Source organism: Vipera berus, assembly GCF_964194415.1.
Source record: "Vipera berus genome assembly, chromosome: 1".
NCBI lineage: Eukaryota > Metazoa > Chordata > Lepidosauria > Squamata > Viperidae > Vipera > Vipera berus.
The window spans coordinates 176,035,109-176,054,809 of NC_138202.1; the positions used below are offsets into that span (position 1 = coordinate 176,035,109).

At 39.3% G+C, this 19,701-nt stretch overlaps 2 protein-coding genes across 4 annotated transcripts in view; one reads left to right on the plus strand and one right to left on the minus strand.

Annotated features, from left to right (window-relative positions):
* Window positions 1–2,300, minus strand: part of ALS2 (alsin Rho guanine nucleotide exchange factor ALS2) — a 57,378-nt gene extending 55,078 nt beyond the window's left edge. For all 3 annotated transcript variants that reach the window (XM_081313308.1, XM_081313307.1, XM_081313306.1), the window contains exon 1: window positions 2,234–2,300. The gene's annotated coding sequence lies outside the window, so the exon portion shown is untranslated. The remainder of the gene's footprint in view (window positions 1–2,233) is intronic.
* Window positions 2,301–2,464: 164 nt separating this feature from the next.
* CDK15 (cyclin dependent kinase 15) overlaps window positions 2,465–19,701 on the plus strand; it is a 28,254-nt gene continuing 11,017 nt past the window's right edge. Inside the window, exons 1-10 of the mRNA XM_081313309.1 lie at window positions 2,465–2,525; window positions 4,829–4,987; window positions 6,955–7,052; window positions 7,678–7,757; window positions 10,312–10,406; window positions 11,113–11,175; window positions 15,344–15,467; window positions 15,961–16,081; window positions 17,335–17,428; window positions 18,155–18,218. Of these exons, the coding sequence (XP_081169435.1) occupies window positions 4,877–4,987; window positions 6,955–7,052; window positions 7,678–7,757; window positions 10,312–10,406; window positions 11,113–11,175; window positions 15,344–15,467; window positions 15,961–16,081; window positions 17,335–17,428; window positions 18,155–18,218 (850 nt within the window). The 5' untranslated portion in view covers window positions 2,465–2,525; window positions 4,829–4,876. The remainder of the gene's footprint in view (window positions 2,526–4,828; window positions 4,988–6,954; window positions 7,053–7,677; window positions 7,758–10,311; window positions 10,407–11,112; window positions 11,176–15,343; window positions 15,468–15,960; window positions 16,082–17,334; window positions 17,429–18,154; window positions 18,219–19,701) is intronic.

Here is a 19,701-nt window from a genome sequence, read left to right on the forward strand (position 1 = left end):
TTAGTGAATAGTTTTCAAATAGATCTTAATTTAATCCCAGATCTTAAAATCCATACATCTTAAAATTGCCAGGGCTGAGAAACTAGCATTTGTTGCCTAGGGCTAAATCTTATCTCTTCTCATGTGAGGCTACCCTCCAGCTTGATAAGGAATAACTGATGAGCAATCTTTGAACATGGCTCTTCAGCCAGTTACTTATCCAACTTATCCACACCATCCTGTCAGCATTTAACTTGCTAATCAGACAATAAGAGATTCTTAAAGTAGCTGGCTTTTCTGCTAAGTGCTGCAGTGCAGATCACTCTTCTTTGTTGTCCCAAACAGCTGCACCTGCATTCATAATACTTCCATTCATTCAAACACCTTGGAAAATATAGCCCAATTTTCCATAGGTACTGAATCAAGCCAAATCCTCTGGACTATTTCAAAGAGTTTAGGACTTATTGTTCCTTTTCGCCAAAGAGTTTGAATCTCTATAGAACCTGAAATTCCCCAACTCAGGCAGTAACTCTCATGGATGGTGGATGGTGCCATTTTGGTTACGTAAGAAGCCATCCATACTCAGGAGAAAATAAGCTGGCTGGGTGATTTTGGGCCACTCCTCCTCTCTCAGCCCAGCCCACTTCCCAAGGTGGTTGTTGGGAAAACAGAAGGCAGGAGTATTAGGTGTATTTGTCACCTTGATTTATAATAATAATAAACCTTTATTGTCAAAGTACATCATGTGTACATTGAGATTAGCTGAGCCTCCCCCCCCCTGCTCTCTCCCCACAACACACAGTGACAACAAACCCTCCATCCTACCACACCATGTGAACCAACTACACCACACACCGGCCTCCCAAGTCAATTCTGCATAAGATTATGTCTCATTTAAAAGCCTAATACCCCACGGATAAAAGCTATTTTTCAGCCTGTTGGTACGGCTGGCTATATTCCTATATCTCCTACCAGATGGTAGGAGAGTAAAGAGATACCGTCCAGGGTGTGAGTCATCCCTGAGAGTTATAGTTATAGTTATATTCTAACTATTAAGTTTTTTCCTATCTCATTCATATATATTACACACACACCTTTAGATTTTTTTAAAATCCCACCTTTATTATTTTTTATAAGGGCCCATGGCATCACATTTACAACACCTTCCCCTTATTTGTGGCATTTATTTTATTTATTTTATTAAACTTATATACCGCCCTTTCCCGAAGGACTCAGGGCGGTTTACAGGGCATTTAAAACAACCAATACAAAAGTTAAAAACAAATTAAAAAAGATTAAATCATCCCTAGAATTAAAACCCCAGTTAAAAAATTCTCAGCCTGGGCCGGAGAGCTCAAAGAGCCAGGTTTTCAGGTTTTAGAACCCACTATCCCCCCCCAATAAACCCAGGGCCTGATAAACGTTCTCCAAAGTCAAGGGCAGCATATTGATTTTTAGCAGGTGTAGGGGAGAGAATAGAGAGCCCATATCCAACTGGTATCGTATTTTCCGAAGAATTCCTGGGAACGTTCTTCTTAGAATTGGGGACGGGCTGAATCACAGGAGAGCAAACCCACATGCGTTTCCCAGTAAAAAGTTCAACTCAGGAAAGGAAACGGGCAAAAAGGTGACCCTGACGCTCTCCGGGCTTGCTTGCTTGTTTTCTTCCAGACGTTTCATCACCCAAACCAGGGGTCGGCAACCTTGGCTCTTTTATGACTCTTATGACTCGCGGACTTCAACTCCCAGAATTCCTGAGCCAGCTATGCTGGCTCAGGAATTCTGGGAGTTGAAGTCCGCGAGTCATAAAAGAGCCAAGGTTGCCTACCCCTGACCCAAACGAAGCAGCGCTGACGACGTCACCTAGTTTGGGTAATGAAACGTCTGGAAGAAAAGCAAGCAAGCTCGGAGAGCCCCAAGGACCCCTTCAGGTCAAACCCCGAGCTACAAAAATTCTCCTCTTTTGGGAACGAGGAGACTACTGGCTCTGGTGTCGAGTTGAAGGGGCCGAAAGCCCGGAGCTCGTGTGAGCAACAGGCAGAGAAGCCTCTCGGGCTGCTCCCTCCCGCTCCTAACGCGCGACTGAAGTTTCCACAACAGCCCAGCCAGGCGGGAACTCTGCCCGCGCGCCTCCTCGCGCTCTCCGTTTCGAAGGTTTCAGGAAGGGGGAGAGCGCGGGGGGGGGGGTTCCCGCGCTAAGGACCCGCAACTCCACCCCCGCCTTCTCCCACACCGGGCAGCAACTCCCTCTCACCTGAAGTCTCGCGACCGCGCTTTAATTGCCCAAATCAGCCGCGGCTTCCAAGGCACGCTGGGATCAGCTGATTCACGTATAGAGAAAGAAGGCGGGCTTTGCTGGGCCGAAAGGGCGGAGCTGACCTGGCGAAAAAGGTGGGAAAGATGCTGGAACAGAAGATTAGGACGGGATCTTGAATGGGACAAACTAATGCAGAAAGCGTAAGCTAAACCGCTGCTTAGAAAGGGGTCATAACACGGCTGAGAGTGGCCAGAGGTTGAAAAGAAAAGCGAACAAAAGAACAATTCCCGTAAGATTTTTTAAGAAATGGCTATTATTGGCTTTTTCTTAGAATGCTATACACTCTTTTTTTTGCCCCTTTTCTAATTCAGAGATCATGAGCAAAATCAATAGTAAAGCGACCAGGTCTGGCTTGGAACTGTGCGACCTCTAGCGGGCATCAAAGAGAATACAGAAAATTCTATCTGGTTGCTGCTCTCTAGGCATAATCTGGCTTTTTAGCACGCCACTTCTAGTAAGCTCTGCTCAGCCCTGGGGCCTCTTTGGGAAGCTTGTGTTTGTTTTCAAAATACCATCAATGCCCTGTAGGCAGGATACACCCCATTGTGCATGCTTTAGTACTGTTACCAATGCTGAACATTATAATTGCAACAGAAATTGGCAGGACATTGAACAGGTGCCAAGTTGCTAATATGTGCTTAAAGCCTGAGCATATGTGATAAGCTGTAAGTAGCACAGTAAATGTTACCTAAAATATAGAGAGGGCTTTTTTAAAAAACGTAAATTCAGCTTTGCGCTGTTCAGGAATGCCAGTGCAATCCAATACATTCATTTCTGAATGAAGCCCAGTAAATGTACAATTTTAATTTTCTTTGCTTTCATAATGTTGGGAGTTATTGTGTAGTCAGTTCTGGAACGCGTGGAGGACGCCAGGCAGAAGAATACATCAGAGCAGCTCTTTATTTGGTGGCGGAAACTGTACTGAGAGGATAGGGTTACCTGTGCCCTCCTTATACCTGTCCAGGTACATTTCCAGCCAATAGATTTAAACCTGGCTTTCCCGCCACGAGTCCAGGTACATTTCCAACCAATAGATTTAAACCTGGCTTTCCCACCGAAACGCTGCTTCCTGCCGCAGCAGTTTCGGGCCCGCGCCACCTGGTGTATCGATAGAGCCGATGCTTGCAGTGTTATTAAACCCCATACATAACAGGAGTTGCAGCATTTTGTAGGCACTGTGAACCTTCCTGAGAGCAGGAATTTGATATGAGTAATTACTGGTGAAGCAGGATATGTAACTAACAGAAAAAAGATTTAGTTACAGGAAATACGTGATAGGCATGAGTGAAGCTTACCACCTAGGTAACTACATCTATCAGAAGGAGAATCAAAGAGTCAGAGCATGTGAAGCTGGGAAGAAAAACAGAAGATTAATCGTCTTGTGCATAAAACAAAGCAGGCACTGTGATAGACAAAAAGGGGACACAGAATAAATCCTTAATTGTCTATCTACATTCCCTCAAGCTGTGCTGCCAGCTGTATAAATCATAAGCACATATAATTATTACTATTGCTGTGTTAGGGGAAGTAAACAGTAAAATGAGACCAGCATGCATGAACCAGTCTGCATTTAATCATGATTTACCAACTGGAAGGGATGGGATAGCTCAGGTTTTCTTGAAATAAAATACAGAGAGAAGTTGTATGGACTGCATGCTATAACACTTCAAGCAAGAACAAAAAAGTGGGAAAATAATACTGTAACATGTGTATATGCGCCTTCAAGTCAGTGTTGACTCGTGTGATTACCTGGATCCGTCCCTGAAATTTATTGGCAAGATGTTTTGGAAGTGCCTCACCCATTGGCTGCTTCCCAAGACTGAGAAAGAGTGACAGACCTAAGGTCACTCAATTGACTTCATGCCTAAAGCTGGACTAGAACTCACAGTGTCCGTTTTTAGCCTGGTGTCTTAACCATTACTATATAGTATACCAATAGGCCAAAAACTGATGGCATAGGTTCAGATCTTGTTATTTTACCACAAGCTCCCAAAGAGTTGAACATAAATTTTAAACACCGCCCACCAATTCCCCTCAAGACAGTTCCCAACACCCTCACTTTTCATTATTGCCTTATCCCTTGCCCCCACTGGTCACCAGGGAAATGATTAGCGCAGCTCCCATTGAAAGGTTGGAATAATGCAAAAGGGTTGCCCCTGGATACAGGCTAAGTTCTGGAGCAGCAAAGTTAATCTGCTCCATAAGTATCACAGCTGTGAAAAGGAAGCCTACAAACTGCAAAACATACATTCTCATATATATTAATGCTTTCCCCATTGGTCATTTGTGCTGGGGGTTAACAATATAGACTTGGGTCTAGATTTTTATTTTGTGTTCAAGTTTATGATTAAGTTGTACATTTGGAAACATGCACATTATCTGGAACAATATTTGTTAAAATGAAAGAGTTACACAAAGAATACATTTGAATTATTGGCCTAAAATTGTAGAAGAAAGTGAGTTCTTATGAGTCACGAGAGACCTCATGCAAGTCATATGAACATTCATACGTTTCCTATCTTTGGTAAACAGAAAATAATATGAGAGACAGAAAATCAAGCTGTTTGAGGGCCAAAGAAAATGGGCGACATTTTATGTGGAAATTTTCCTACTCCCAGGTGCCTATGCTGCCATTATGAAGAGAAAGATTCATCACAGCAAGACAACATGCAGCCAAAAGGAGAACTGAAAGTAAGCAGTTTCTTATCTATGACAGGGAGAGGCATGGGCAAAATCTCATGAAGTAAAGGAAATTTCTTGATTGGGGTTCATGTTAGCTTCACAAAATAAGAAACGGTAGAGAAAATAAGGTGATAGCTTATTAGATTGCCTTATATATAAAGTTAGCTAGATGCTTGTCTTTATAACATCACAGGATGCATATGCACATTTATAGTGCATGGTCTTTGCATATGCAATACAGATAGTCCTCAACTTACAACAGTTTGTTTAGTGACTATTCAGTATTACAACCACTGAAAAAAAGTGACTTATGACAATTTTTCACACTTGCAACCGTTGCAGCATCCCCATGGTCACGTGATCCACATTCGGATGCTTGGCAATTGAATCATAGTTATAACGGTTGCAGTGTCCCAGGGTCATGTGATCACTTTTTGTAATCTGAGAAGCAAAGCCAGGTTCACTTAACAACCATGTTGATAATTTAATAATTACAGTGATTCATTTAACAACTGTGGCAAGAAAGGTTGTCAAATGGGGCAAAACTCATTTAACAGCTGTCTTGTTTTGGGCTCAGTTGTGGTTGTAAGTTGTGGACTATCTGTACTGATCCCTTAAAGACTTATCTATTTGAAGAGCTAGCAGAACAGGCCTGCATAACTCTGGATGGCTATAAGGTGGCAGCCAAGACATACAGAAAACTAGTTCATCTGGATTTTTTTACCATATCGAAGTATAAACTACTGTATTCTCATACTGTAATATAATTCTGTCACGAACAGAGAACTGATAGCACAAAAATATGGGAAAATCTGATCAATAAGCACATTTCTGTTATTGAAATGTTATTAATTCACCCAGTCAGCTTAGAGCTCCAAGAAGCATGCAACAGTCAATGAATGCATTGCGTCCACCCTAGTTCCATACTTTTTCAGAAACCAAAATCTGGGAGAACCTACAAATTCTGCTTCATCCAGGCCATGATTCTGGTGATGAATTCTTGTGGGAAAGAATGCCATGCTTTACATGAAAGAAACTGTAGAATATATATTTCATAAAATCTGTGTTTGAATATACAGCCTAACCTATTCTAAAGGTTTGATGGGGTTACAATAAATTTAAATAAGGGATAATGCCAATAGTTGTTGTTGTTAGTTGCAAAGTTGTGTCTGACCCATCCTGACCCCATGGACAACGTTTCTCCAGGCCTTCCTGTCCTTTACCATCTTCTGGAGTCCATTTAAGCTCAAGCCTACTGCTTCAGTAATTCCATCCAGCCAATAGTACCTTCAGTTAACTTTCAATCATAAATAGCAGGATACAAATACACACAACTCCAAGATATACATATATATGTGTGTGTGTATGTGTGTGTATGTGTGTATACACACACACACACACACACATATATATGTATAACTTGGAGTTAGAAAATAAGGAGAAAGGTTTTGTATTCTCTATTAGAATATGAAAGATTATCCTTTACCAGGCAGAACAAAAAACAGTTCATTTGAACTTCAATTATGTGCTCAGAAAGATGGTATATCTATTACCTGTGGATTCCTGCTTTTAACTTATTAACCTTATTAATCCTAATTAATTTTTCTGCAAGTAATCTTGTTGGGCCCACTAGGGAGACTACTACTTCTGGCACATTAAACATTCCATATTCCGCTATTAGAAAAGCATAATCAGTGCAGACATATCTCAGAAGTGACAGTGACAGGTCTTTAAGTGAGCAATTGTAACCTGCAGTCACAGGTTCTAGTGAGACAGGAAAAGATCATCTTTTGCTGATTTTGAGCTTGGACTCGGACTTGGAAAATATATAAAGGGGATACTTCTTGCAATTATCATAAAATATAATATTCCTGTATTATTTGATTCACATATAGTGAACCTTTGGGTCAAAAATGTTTAAGAAATCTTAGAACTGCATGTATGTGTTCTCCATCCCTCTCCCATTGATATTTAAGCCAAGAAGAAGTCTCCCGTTTGGGAATGTCTCATCCTACTTGCATCTTGAGACGTTGAGTGAAGGTCCTCACTCTGTGGTGTGCAAAGGAATCAGCAGGTGAGTGCTTTGCAATGAATAAAAAGCTTTATAGGAAGCATTCTGGAATGAAAACATTTGAAAAGCTAATTATTAATGTACAATAGGATCTTCTTAGCTATAAAAAGTAACTTTGTTAAAATCAAAGCATTCTTTGCACTTATTGCGAATTCATGGATATTATCTGGAAATTTGTTATACTACTAATCTGAAGAAAAATACAGTGATGGACAATGCATCCAACTATTTAATTCAAATGGTTCTTCATAGAAACACCTCTCAGAAGCTTTGACTCTATCATATGAAATGAGAATTTAACCTTCAGTTGAAGTAGGTTTCTAGATTAGGTGCCATGTTTCATTGCAGAAAGGGGAAGGACCACTTTGTTTTCATAGTTTGAAGAAAGCAAATATTAGCACGCTTTATCCTTGAAGGCACCATCTGGAGTCAAGCCTCCCCTCTCCACATATTTGGTAGATTGTTTGACTGCATAGACAAAGTGATTATTACATATATGAGTAAGCAATGCTAATTTGTGCATTGCATGGCCCTGAATCACTTTAATTGTGGCAGATTTATAGATTTGGTTTGTGAGTTCAATTATTAAGTATAGTGAAGAGACAATTATTATATTCTGTCCCAATAGAATATACAATCAGCTGGTAGCTTTGAAAGTCATCAGCCTAAACACTGAGGAGGGAATCCCTTTTACAGCCATAAGAGAAGGTAAGAAAAAGAAAGAAAGAAATATGAATACGGCATTCAGTCTGTATGATGAACCATGACCTGAATATTGTGTCCAATTAGGTTGAGCTAAGTATTATTATTACAGTACTGAATCATTATTTTGATGCCTTTGACTCAGTGGTGACTCCTGATAGCCTGGATGAATTCCTGCAATTTTCATGGCAAGATTTCAGAAACGGTTTCCCATTGCCTTTTTCCTTAGGCTACGAGACAAATGATTGGTCCAAGGTCACCCAGCCGGTTTTGTGCCTAAGGTGGAATTAGAACTCACGGTCTCCTAGTTTCTAACCTGCTATCTTAACCACTACACCAAACTGGTTTTCTTTTGTATTAGGCAGAATTTATTAATCTTAGAAGCAATAGAAAGCCACATTGGGATTCAAACAGAATCAGTTGTCTACATTTCTGAATATTTTGCTCTTCCCATCCCAGACTTACAATTAGATGCTAATAGGGCTGTTTGTATATGTGAATAAGAAATATTTACATGGTGTTTATTACTCCTAAGATATACTGTTATCAGGTAGAGTAGAAGTTTGTGCTACTGCTATATAAACTACATGCAGATGCTTCAGGCTATGTCCCTACTTGCACCTAATAAATCTGCCCAGGCAACTTTTTTCTGGCATGTTCCCATGATGTTCCCTTCATCATATTCCAGCCCATTAGGAAACAGGCTTTTAGCTGTCCTTAGTTGTGTTAAGATCAAAGTATTCCCCCTGCCCTTGTCATGCACACCCCAATTAATTTTGACACTATCCAAGGACAGCCCCAAGATGTGAAAAATCTGCTAGGTTTAGTTATCCCTTGCATTGGAAGGAAGTCAGTGAAATGATTGCAGTTAATGAAAATGCTACTTTTGTGGGTTTTTACTGACTCAAGAATTGGTAGAGAGCCCTATAACTCAGCGATAGAGACAGACTTATTTTTGCTGTGTTGAAAAGAAGGCTTCTGAAATCATGTTTATATGATATATTCAGCCAAGCTTTGTGCTAACCATGAGTAAACTCTTTGATCTAATGCCAGTCATCATTACAAACTGAGGCAAACTCTTGCTTGGGGATAAACAAAATCTTGGCATTCCCCCCTCCCCACCTCAAAAAAAAAAAAAAGGTTATACAGCCCTGAAAGGAGTGGCCGTGAGGGTTTAACCATCTGTAAGCATCCATAGGCAAAGGGGGAACAAGTTCCCATAAGTAAACTTGTGTTCTTCCTTTGCTAAAACACAGCTTTAGACATCCAACAAACCCTTTTGTCAGTGCAGAAGGGGGAGGGGTTTCTGAAAGTCCACTGATCATAACCTCTGTCTTGGCATAATTGCCTGTTGAGAGTTTATTTAACCAAGAGAAGCTTTCAAGAAACTTAAATTTATTTAAAAAACCTTTCCCCCGTATTTAAGCAATTTTAATCTAACAATAATGCATTTCAGCAACAGAATCACAACACTTTTCCAAGAGTGTGTTTGCTGTAGGAAGAGAGCCATGTTAGATTGTGGTGGTAAAAAATCATGAGAGTCTGGTAGCATCATTTCTGGCTAACCGACTTTATGAAATGCCTAAACTTTTATAAGATGTAGCTCAATTTATCAGATGGCTAAATTGATACAGGTTTTAAACTGGAGTGAGGTAGTGGTTAACAATTATAACGTGTTAAAAACCTCTACCTTGCTCTCTGTTCTACCAATGAGAAAAATCAGCAAAGCTATGGGGTGGAAATGATAGTTTTTAAACCATTCTGAAGCATTCATTCTATAATTAGGATGACCCAATTTGATAATCTCTTGTTCCAAATTCCAGGGGTGGAACCATCCCAGGGATAGAACAGTTCAGAGTGACTGTGGGAGGTTGGGACGGTCTCACTGATCAATCAGAACTATGTCTGACAAATCAGATATGCTGAAATTGAGAAATTTGACAAGTCTAAGCTGAAGAAGACAAGAATGCAAGAGAAAAGCCCACTGAGCAGGAGAAGCAAGCAAATGAATTGTAATGAAATGGCCCCTTCTAAATTATGCACTGTACATTTATTTCACAAGCATTGTCTTCTTATTTTACTTCTTTTAGCTGCTTTAACTTTGTAAGATGCAAAAAGTTGGATAAGCTTTAAATGATTGTACTGTCCCTTTCTCATCCCGCCCCTAAAAAAGAACAGGGCAAACTGTTAATGCTGAACGAAAGCACTTTCCTTTCCATCTGCCTGTCCAGCTTCTGGTTTGGTAGCACAAAAGCTTGCATGTTTCTTCAGAGAAGATTCTTGGAGGGAGTACAGTAGTCTAATAACACCTGAATATGTACACAAAACTGTACCAGGGTCCTGTGACTTGTAAAATGGATTTCAGTTGAGTGCCTTTTTTTTGTTCAAATAATTTTAATTATTGGAATGCACATTTTTTAAAAGATGTAAATAAAATGTTTTAAAACTTAATAAAAAAGAGGAAATATTCAGGCACCCAAGACTGTCTTGCTGTTATCAAGGTTGTTCAGCTGTTTTCTTTCTCCCTACATCAATGTGATTGTTGTATCTGTGGTCCTAGTTTCCCTCCTCAAGAGCCTGAAGCATGCCAACATTGTGCTCCTTCATGACATCTTCCAGACCAAAGAGAGCCTGACTTTAGTCTTTGAGTACATGGTGAGTGGCTTTTCATCAGATTTGTCCATTTGCTTATTGAAAGAAGTAAACCTTCTTGTTTTTTCAGTGCTTCCCCTCATTTTACAGCAATGTGGAATGGATCCATCACAGTGACTGTTGCTTTCTGCAGGCTTTTGACCCTTGTCCTTGAGGTTTGCCTGGTCCCATTTGTATTTTAAGCTCTGCGTTATGTGACCTGAAGCAAGCAGGAGCTGATCATTTTTGCAGTTACAGTCAATGCATTCAAGGTGCTGTTTTCAAAGATTTGTTTCCTAAGTTCACTGCCTTTCCCTCTCTTCTCAAGCGTTTTACCACTCATCTTTTATCTTTTTAAGTGCCACTATCTTGATTTTTGTTGTTGTTTTTGTTTTGACTCCTCTCTGTGGACATCTCTGATTTTTGCTTTTGGGCAATTCAAATATTTCTCAGCCCCTACCCAGTACATGTAGATTATATGGCGCTCTGCTTGTAAGTGATTTGGGATAGTATTATACAAAAGATTTAATCCAGAGATGAACAATAAATAGAGGTTTTTCTTCACCTGATTTCCCAGCGGAGGGTTTCATGGGGTTGACTAAGAAGGGGTCACTTTCTATTCAGTGATTTTTTTTTTCTTTCAAATGTAGTTGAGCTCTACTTTGATAAAGAACCTGTAGAAAATCTCTGGGCTTGATAATTAATTCTTATTTCTTCCGCATCTATTTAGCACACGGACCTGGCGCAGTACTTATCTCAGCACCCTGGGGGCCTTCATCCTCATAATGTTATGGTATGTTTTTGAATGTTATGGTATGTTTTGTATATAAAAGGCATGTATTGTGAACAAACATTATCAACAGGCTTAGAGAGTTAGGGTTCACCTATTTGTCTTAAATATATATATTTCTCTCTCTTGCATCTAGTTCCAACTGTGTGATTATGTTGTGCTAACAAGTATGAAAGAGGAACCAAGATTTATAATCTTTCCCTGTTACTGAGTTGAAGTGCTCTTTGTCCGTTCTTGAGTCAGTCTGCAGAAAACTGCAGCTGTCCTCATTGTTGATCCTTATCCTGCATCACCTGATTTCACTCCAAAGAATGGATAAAAAAGCCTAACAGATTTAAAAACCTTGTGACTGCTTTTGGATAGTGTGGGAATCTGCTTTCATTTTGGTTTCGGACAAGATTAAGGAAATGTGATGAGGATATGGCAGAACAAACCTGTTGCCAAGATATGCTTCTGCTGTTTATATGCAAGCAGGAAAGACTGTATTAATCTTGCCCCCTCAATGCTTTCATAATATGAAAGAATACTAACCTGTCATATGTGTACAGCCTGTCACCCTCCATGTTATAGCCTTAGCCATTGATTCTCAAGAGTGTATTCTCTCCTTCCTGCCCCCAAGGATGTCAAATGATTGCATTAAATGTTTGTGAAGTGCAGCGCTCCTATATTACATTTTTATCCTTCCTCAAGCCCTCACCAAACAAAGATACACTGTATTGCTGGCCATTCATTTATGATCCCAGAATCCAAAATCAAGAAAAATTGCATATTAATATAAAGATCTTTCATCAGGGAAGTCTACAAAAAAAAATTCCCCACCATGATACAGGAAGTCCTCGACCTACGATCACAGTGAACCCAAAATTTGTGTTGCTAAGCAAGATATTGGTTAAGTGAGTTTTTATGACCTTTCTTGCCACAGTTGTTAAGTGAATCACTGCAGTTATTAAGTTAACACGGTTGTTGAGTGAATCTGGCTTCCCCATTGACTTTGTCTATCTGAGGGGTGCAAAAGGTGATCACATGACCCCAGGACGCTGCAACCATCATAAATATGAGTCAGTTGCCAAGCGTTTGATTTTTCATCATGTGACCATGGGGATGCTGCAGTGGTCATATGTCACTTTTTTCAGTGCCATTATAACTTCAGACAGTCACTAAATGAACTCTTGTAAGTCAAGGGCTACCTGTATTCTGATGGTTTTTGATTCATTATTTGGTCACTAATGAATCCCCAAATTTAAATCATGACTGAACAACTGAGGTTCTGCTTAACTGGTTACTTTGTTGTTGTTGCTTTATTTTTTAAGAAGGAAGTATTTCAATATCTGGTTTCCAAAGAAAACGCATTTTACCTAGTTTAACAAAGAACTCAAGCTGTATAAAGCACCTGTAGAGTGTATGTGAAGAAATTGGATTTTGTTTCCTTTGTAGTGCTGTTGCATCTCATGTACGAAGATCCTTTGGAGGATCTGTCAGTGACAGCATCAGAACGGTGGGATTTGAAGTCCTCCAGGGCCTTCAGATGGATCACATAAAATAAATAAATAAACCTTTATTGTCAAAGTACAACATGTGTACATTGAGATTAGCTGAGCCTCCCCCCGTGTTCTCTCCCCCCAACACACAGTGACAACAAACCCTCCATCCTACCACACCATGTGAACCAACTACACCACACACCGGCCTCCCAAGTCAATTCTGCATAAGATTATGTCCCATTTAAAAGCCTAACAGCCCACGGATAAAAGCTATTTTTCAGCCTGTTGGTACGGCTGGCTATATTCCTATATCTCCTACCGGATGGTAGGAGAGTAAAGAGATACCGTCCAGGGTGTGAGTCATCCCTGAGAATCTTCCTCACTCTTCCAAGGCAACGAGCCCTGGCGATGTCATCCAGTAGTGTCAGGGATCACATGAAGTCATTTTTATAGAGCACTTCAGTACAAATATTATTTTCACCCCCAAATCCTCAGGAACACTCTGGAGCCACTCGAGTCCTCAGCACTGCTCCAAGTATTCCTCATCAGGCCACCTGCACCCACTCCAGTTGACTAACAAGGGAGTCTACAAACATCTGCAAATAATCAGTGCCTTTTCCACACCCTCCACTTTGACATGTTTCTTTCTTGCTAAGTAAAAACACAGCTGGTTTCTGTGAAGGGCAAAACAGGGTTGAAGCTTCATGGCAGGTGGGAGAACATCCTTTTCTTATTCTATTATTTATTATTCTTTAGCTCCAAGGATAAAATACAAAGCAAAGAAAAAGAAAAAGAAAACAAACTAACAAACATTTGACACCAACAAGAAAAAGAAAAAAATATATGCATACAACCCCCCAATAACAAATACATTATTGACAACTAACATTAAACATAAAAAAAAAATTCCACTCCAGCTGAATGCTTACAAATATATCAAAAAGGTCTTTTCCATCTCAGGTAACCCCAAAGGTAAAACTAATCTTCAAATCCCTCTTTTAACCATCTGTTATTTTATTTAACATGTAGAAAATCCACAATGGTTTCCAATCTTTTAAAAACTTGTCCAATCCATTGTCTCTAATCAATCAGGTGAACGAACTCCCTAAGTAGAAACTGTCTAACCTTATGCCACCGCAGGAATCCTGGACAACTATTCTCACTGCTTTTTCTTTTCCGTCATATTTCTCAGCCTTTTTTCCTTTTGTATTTATTTAGGAAAATCCCCAGGCTTCCTAATATGCTTATAAAACAAAGCATCATAAGCCCTTCATATCATTTTTAATATGCTGCTTTAGTTGTTTTTAAACAGAACTCACATGAGATTGAACCAGGATGAAAATGCAATTCATAAAGAGCAAGGTTTTTTTTTAATTCTTTCCTCCTTGTTATCTGATCCCCACAATTCTTATCTTGCTTTAGCCTCTGACATCCATTATAATCCCCTTTTTTACATTTCTATTCCTCACCTATATTTTTTTTAAAAAAATCTACATATTTAAGCCCTGCAGAATTTTGTTTTCAATAGTCTGAATTAATATCAGGAAAGTAGTATTTGTTTTATTCTGTGGCAGTCAGGTAATTAGCAACCCAAAGTTATCTTGGAGTTGGGTGGCACCAAATCAAATAGAAGAAACTAAGACAGCATTCAGTTACCAAACAGAGACAAAAAAAACCAGAGCCAAATCTTTGAAACAGTGTGGGATTTTTAAATCATGAAAAGAATGTTCACAAAGGGCTGCATTTTGTCATTTGCCATATAGGAGTCCTACATCTTGAAACAATTCCCAAAGTAGACATAAATCCCTTTACCCGGAGGAAAACTGATGAGATGGTTCCCAGCTATCATATCTCACCTTCTGAATTCTTCCTATGATTTTATCAAGACTCACATTATTCTAGTACCCCTTTGGTGGGTCTTGGAGCCTCCAGACAAATTCTGAGGTATCTACTGATGCTTGCCATCATTGGGAAAGATGTCTCTGAGTTGTTTTTCCTCATTTGAGACCTTTGGGGTATAAGGGTTAAAAATAGAAGTAAGAGGCCTCTGCTAGGCAAACTGCTTCCATTTCTAATATCACTCCCCCAAACACCCTGAAGTTCAGCTATTCTATTGATTTGTTTTAACTGATATCACCTTTCTTTAGCTCTTGAGTGAAAAATAGGATATAAATCTAATAAATGAAATAATCCATAATAGTCTTTTTTCCTAAGATTGAGCTAATTAATTTTACAATTTCTTTTTGCATTTTAATTTTCCACGTTTTTCAAAAAGCTTTATCCCAACAGTCTGACATTTAGTCATGGTCCCCATCCTATTCCAGATTGTTTTTCTTCAATATGCTGTTATTTTCCTCACCCCTAAATTGCTTTTGTGACTCTTCTCTTGGGGAGTCCCAAGAGTCTCTTGGGGTTCTGTGTGACTATGGAGGAAAATAAAAAGAGAAGCAAATAAAAGAGAAGCAACTACTATTAGCAAGAGAATAGGTATATAACAGAAGAGTTGCTAGGAACATGTGTTGTAGGGTTTAAATATGTAAACAACTTTATAAGGAAGAGTCATTTCATTCATTCATTCATTCATTCATTCATTCATTCATTCATTCATTCATTCATTCCCTTTCTTTCCCCTGGAAGTTTAGGACACTATCTTACACTACCATGGCTCTGATCTTCCCGTTTGTTTCCAGCTTTTCATGTTCCAGCTTCTGAGAGGGTTGGCTCACATCCATAAGTGTCATATCCTTCATCGAGATCTGAAACCCCAGAATTTGCTCCTGAATTACTATGGAGAGCTTAAATTAGCTGATTTTGGTGAGTCATCGTTACCTGGTCCCTGTCAGACAGTTATTCAGTAGGTGAGTTTCTTGGGCCTATAAATTCAGAGCCATGGCATTTCCATTTGGTAAGCTATAAAGAACAAGCTCTTCTGTCTTTAATTCAGCTCAAGCTAAATAGATGTCAGTTTAGACATTTGGGATAATTAGTGTTAGAAATTGAGAAATATAGGAAAAATCAACTGCATTATATAGTTGGATGGTACTTTAGATTATTCACAACAAAAAAATGCAAAATAATTGTAATACATCAGGTCTGTGATTTGTGCCTTGCAATTTGTTGTATAGATTTATTTTTTTATTTTTATTTTTTATTTTAATTCCATTTATATCCCGCCCTTCTCCGAAGACTCAGGGCGGCTTACAATTTTAAAGCACAAATCAATGTGCTTAGCAATAGATAATGAGTCAAAATGATAATTCTGACTATGATTTTAAAATTCTGATTTTTCCCCCCTCTGCCTTGTCAGGTCTTGCTCGTGCTAAATCTGTGCCCAACCAAACATACTCTGCTGAGGTGGTGACTCTTGGCTATCGTCCTCCAGATGTTCTGCTTGGAGCCACTGATTATTCATCAGATGTGGATATTTGGTGAGAACAGATTTGGACCATTAAGAGGAAGGAAATGAAACTCAGCACACTCAAAACAAATTCCCTGAAGATGGGCTTCAGCATGAATCCAAAAGCTCAGAATAAATCTCTGGTCCCGGTGACTGACCCAGATTTGATCTTGCAATAATCCAGAGTTGCTATGCCAAGAGGGAAGTGAATGGTGTATGACAGCTCTTAAATTGTGATCCAGGTTCTGATGTGTTTAGGAAAGTACGTATGTAGGAGGAATTAAAACTGATTATTGTAGCAGAGCCATGTATTATGGCCTGAAGGAGTTTATAGTGTAAGGATCTTCAATGCCAGTCAGCCACAATCATTCTATTAGTAACAAGAGTGCAAAATATCTGAAAGATACAATTTTGCCTATTCCTAATAAAGGCTAAAACTGCAAGTTTTACTTCCTTCTTTCTCCTAAAATTGGTTTCTCCTCTTTTATCACAGACCTTGATGTTTAGGCGGTATGATATACAGTTCAGTTCTTAAAGTTTCTCATATTGTAGTAGTAAGGAAATCTGTTGTGACAATACTGTGCTACCGGAGCTTTTGTGCATTATACTGAGGATGGAGCCTAGGGGATGAGCTGCAAGCTGAGTTTAAGAGCCACCACACAATTGAAGGAATTAAGGAAACAATCTGATGGACAGCAAAATTTCTGCTCCACTTAACTCCTGATCTAGATACTAGCTATTTATTGTATACACAGCCTCAAGCATGCTAGATTAGCCTTACATATTTTTGAGTGTATGAGCATACGTATTTAGATTAAATGTTGCTCATCTAGTTAAGAATGTCATAGTCAGTTTAAATCCAAACCAGTTCCAGAGTGGCAGTTTCTCATGAATTCTTTCTTTTATATAAGAGAAAGATGAACCTGCTGGAAAGTCCATATTAAATTGTATGCAGTTTAATATGCAGAATTTTGTATCTAGTTTTCTCTATTATATGCTTTAATGCCACCGCCTTAATTTATGCTTTAAAATATGCTTGATTCTAGTTTACATTGTCACTTATGCAAGTTTCCCAATGTTTTTTTTCTTTTTTGAATCAATATTTCAAATATCTGCTACTTTATGTAAATTTTGTCATGATATGTTGCTAGTTGAAAGCATGATGAAAATGTATATTTTATATTATATATTTATATTATATATTTTGATTTAGATTAGACATATTTGTAATGTGTATAAAAACAGCACTGGATGGCTAAGTGACTTAATATTATTTTTCTCCAGGAGTGCAGGCTGCATATTTGTGGAGATGCTTCATGGTCAACCACTGTTTCCAGATGTTAGCAATATCTTTGACCAGTTAGAGAAAATCTGGATAGTGAGTACAATGGTATAGCTGAGAAATTCATAGTAAAACCATCAGCACTTCAAAGTGTTACCTTATCAATACAGATCGGGATGGGTAACATTTTTTGATGCTCAGAAGTATCTTTCTGTCTCTCCCTTTGCCTCGTGAATTTGTTATAAAATGAATATAAGAAATTCAACAAGGGAAGAAAAAAAGAGTTTCACTTTTTGTGTGTTTGATCTTCAAAATAGAAGAAAGCTAAAAGGAGATGCCCTTAATACATAATAGATAAATTCATTGTATTCAGTTTTCTGAGCATGTAAAAAACCAGACAGATATTGGCTGTAATTTTAAATGCCACCATTACGCAAGAGAACTCAGTTTGGGTTCTTAATTCAATCCACAGCTAAATGTTTGCTTTGAGGTATTTTATCTTAATTGGCATGGATTTATTTGCTTGAGGAATGAGTCCTAGGACTTGAACCTTCAAATTAAGTTTCAGTGGTACTAAGGCCCACGATCTCCTCAAACAATGCTGTGAAATGGAGTTTTTGAACACCTGTCAGAAGATCTGCTTATTGCCGTTTCCCTTTCGCCTCAAAGCAGTGGGGTCTCTCTCATCCTGACAGTCTGCAGCAATCTTGATTTCTGCAAGAGCACTTTGGCTGACCATTCTGACAGCTGCAGCCAATGATAAATCTGAGAGCTTTGTACAGTACTTAGCAAATACATTCAGTTTTGTTTCTCATTTGAAAGGTATTGGGGATCCCAACTGAAGAAACATGGCCAGGAGTTTCCAAACTTTGCCACTATAAGCCAGGTATGATTTCATACCTGTATATAAGAATGTTATATATCTTCCACCTGTTTGCTGATACATGGGTGTGTTGCTGTTGTGAAAGATCATTATCATTTGATCACTCTCTCCATTTCCATGTGCAATGAACATGCTCACAATGGCTGTTTTCGTGAGGAACACAGTAGTCTGCAAACAGGTTGCTGGGGGTAGTGGGAGATGGTCGTCTTTCAGGATCCAGTCTGGGTCAGTCACAGGGACCAGAGGTTTAGTCTTCCAAGCTTTTGGACTCATGCTGGAACCCATCTGTACCAGAATCTGTACACTGACCCAGATTGGATCTGCAACATTACTCTGAGATACGAGGGCAATTCGGAAATAAACCTCTGTTTGGTTATCAATGACAGACACTCACATATACAGAACTTGTATTATACACATTAGAAAACTACAACATGACAATACTTTTCTACATAATCGCCATTCAAATTGAGGCACTTGTCATAACGTCTTACAAGGTTTGAAATTCCTTCTGCAAAAAAAAAATCTCCCACCTGGTAATGAAGCCACCCTGTAACAGCATCGTGAAGCGCATTGTCACGCTGAAGCGGTGCGACGCAAGCCACTGTTTCATTTTTAAAAACTAGTTCATTTTCAATTGATCTAGTGGACGAGTCAACTGCCACACAACCTTCTCTTTCTGCTTCTCACTGCCTACTGAACTATTGCACATGGCACTGAGGGAAGTTAGCGCCCCAGAAAAGGAAATATTAAAAGGGCAGGAAAATATATTTCCTAAAAAGATATTGTAGAACCAGGAAAGCATGCCCCAAGCAGAAAACCAGTTCTATAGACATGCAAATGTACAGTAAGCCATCAAGAAAGTTGGAGCTAGAAGCTTAGGAAGACCTAAAATCTACATACTCCAGCCCCAGGAAAGCAGAATATGACCTTTAGTCATACTAGGATTGACCCACAACCATCAAGAATACCAGAAAGGCACACCTAGACTCAGGTCAGAATACATGACACAGGAAATACAAAGCCTGAAACAGGAAATAACCAAACAATAGAGTCCAGGGGGTATAAAAACCCACTCCCCACATGTGCTCAGTCCTTTTTCTGCTGGATCCCTCTTTCTGTCTGGCTTTCCTCTGTAATAAACTGTAACCTTCCTAAAGCAGTCGCCATGTTGTTTATCCCCGTCTTGGATGGAACCATGATGAAGACTTTTCTTCCAACAGCACCATAGGACGGAGGTCGCTATCCCTGCCTATTTCTCGCACATGCTCAAATGGAGGTTTATTTCCGAATTGCCCTCCTACATATATTTGCCTTCATTTGCAAGGATCTTTTTGCTTCCCCATTCTGGTTTCCTGCAATTCTGACCAGAATCAGTGAGAAGGGAGCAGAGAGGGATTAGGCCTTTCCTTCTCATCCGTCACGTGGGGAACTTTATCTCCAGAACTTCAAAGGGCCAGTTGTCTCTTAGTGGGATGTGGGCATT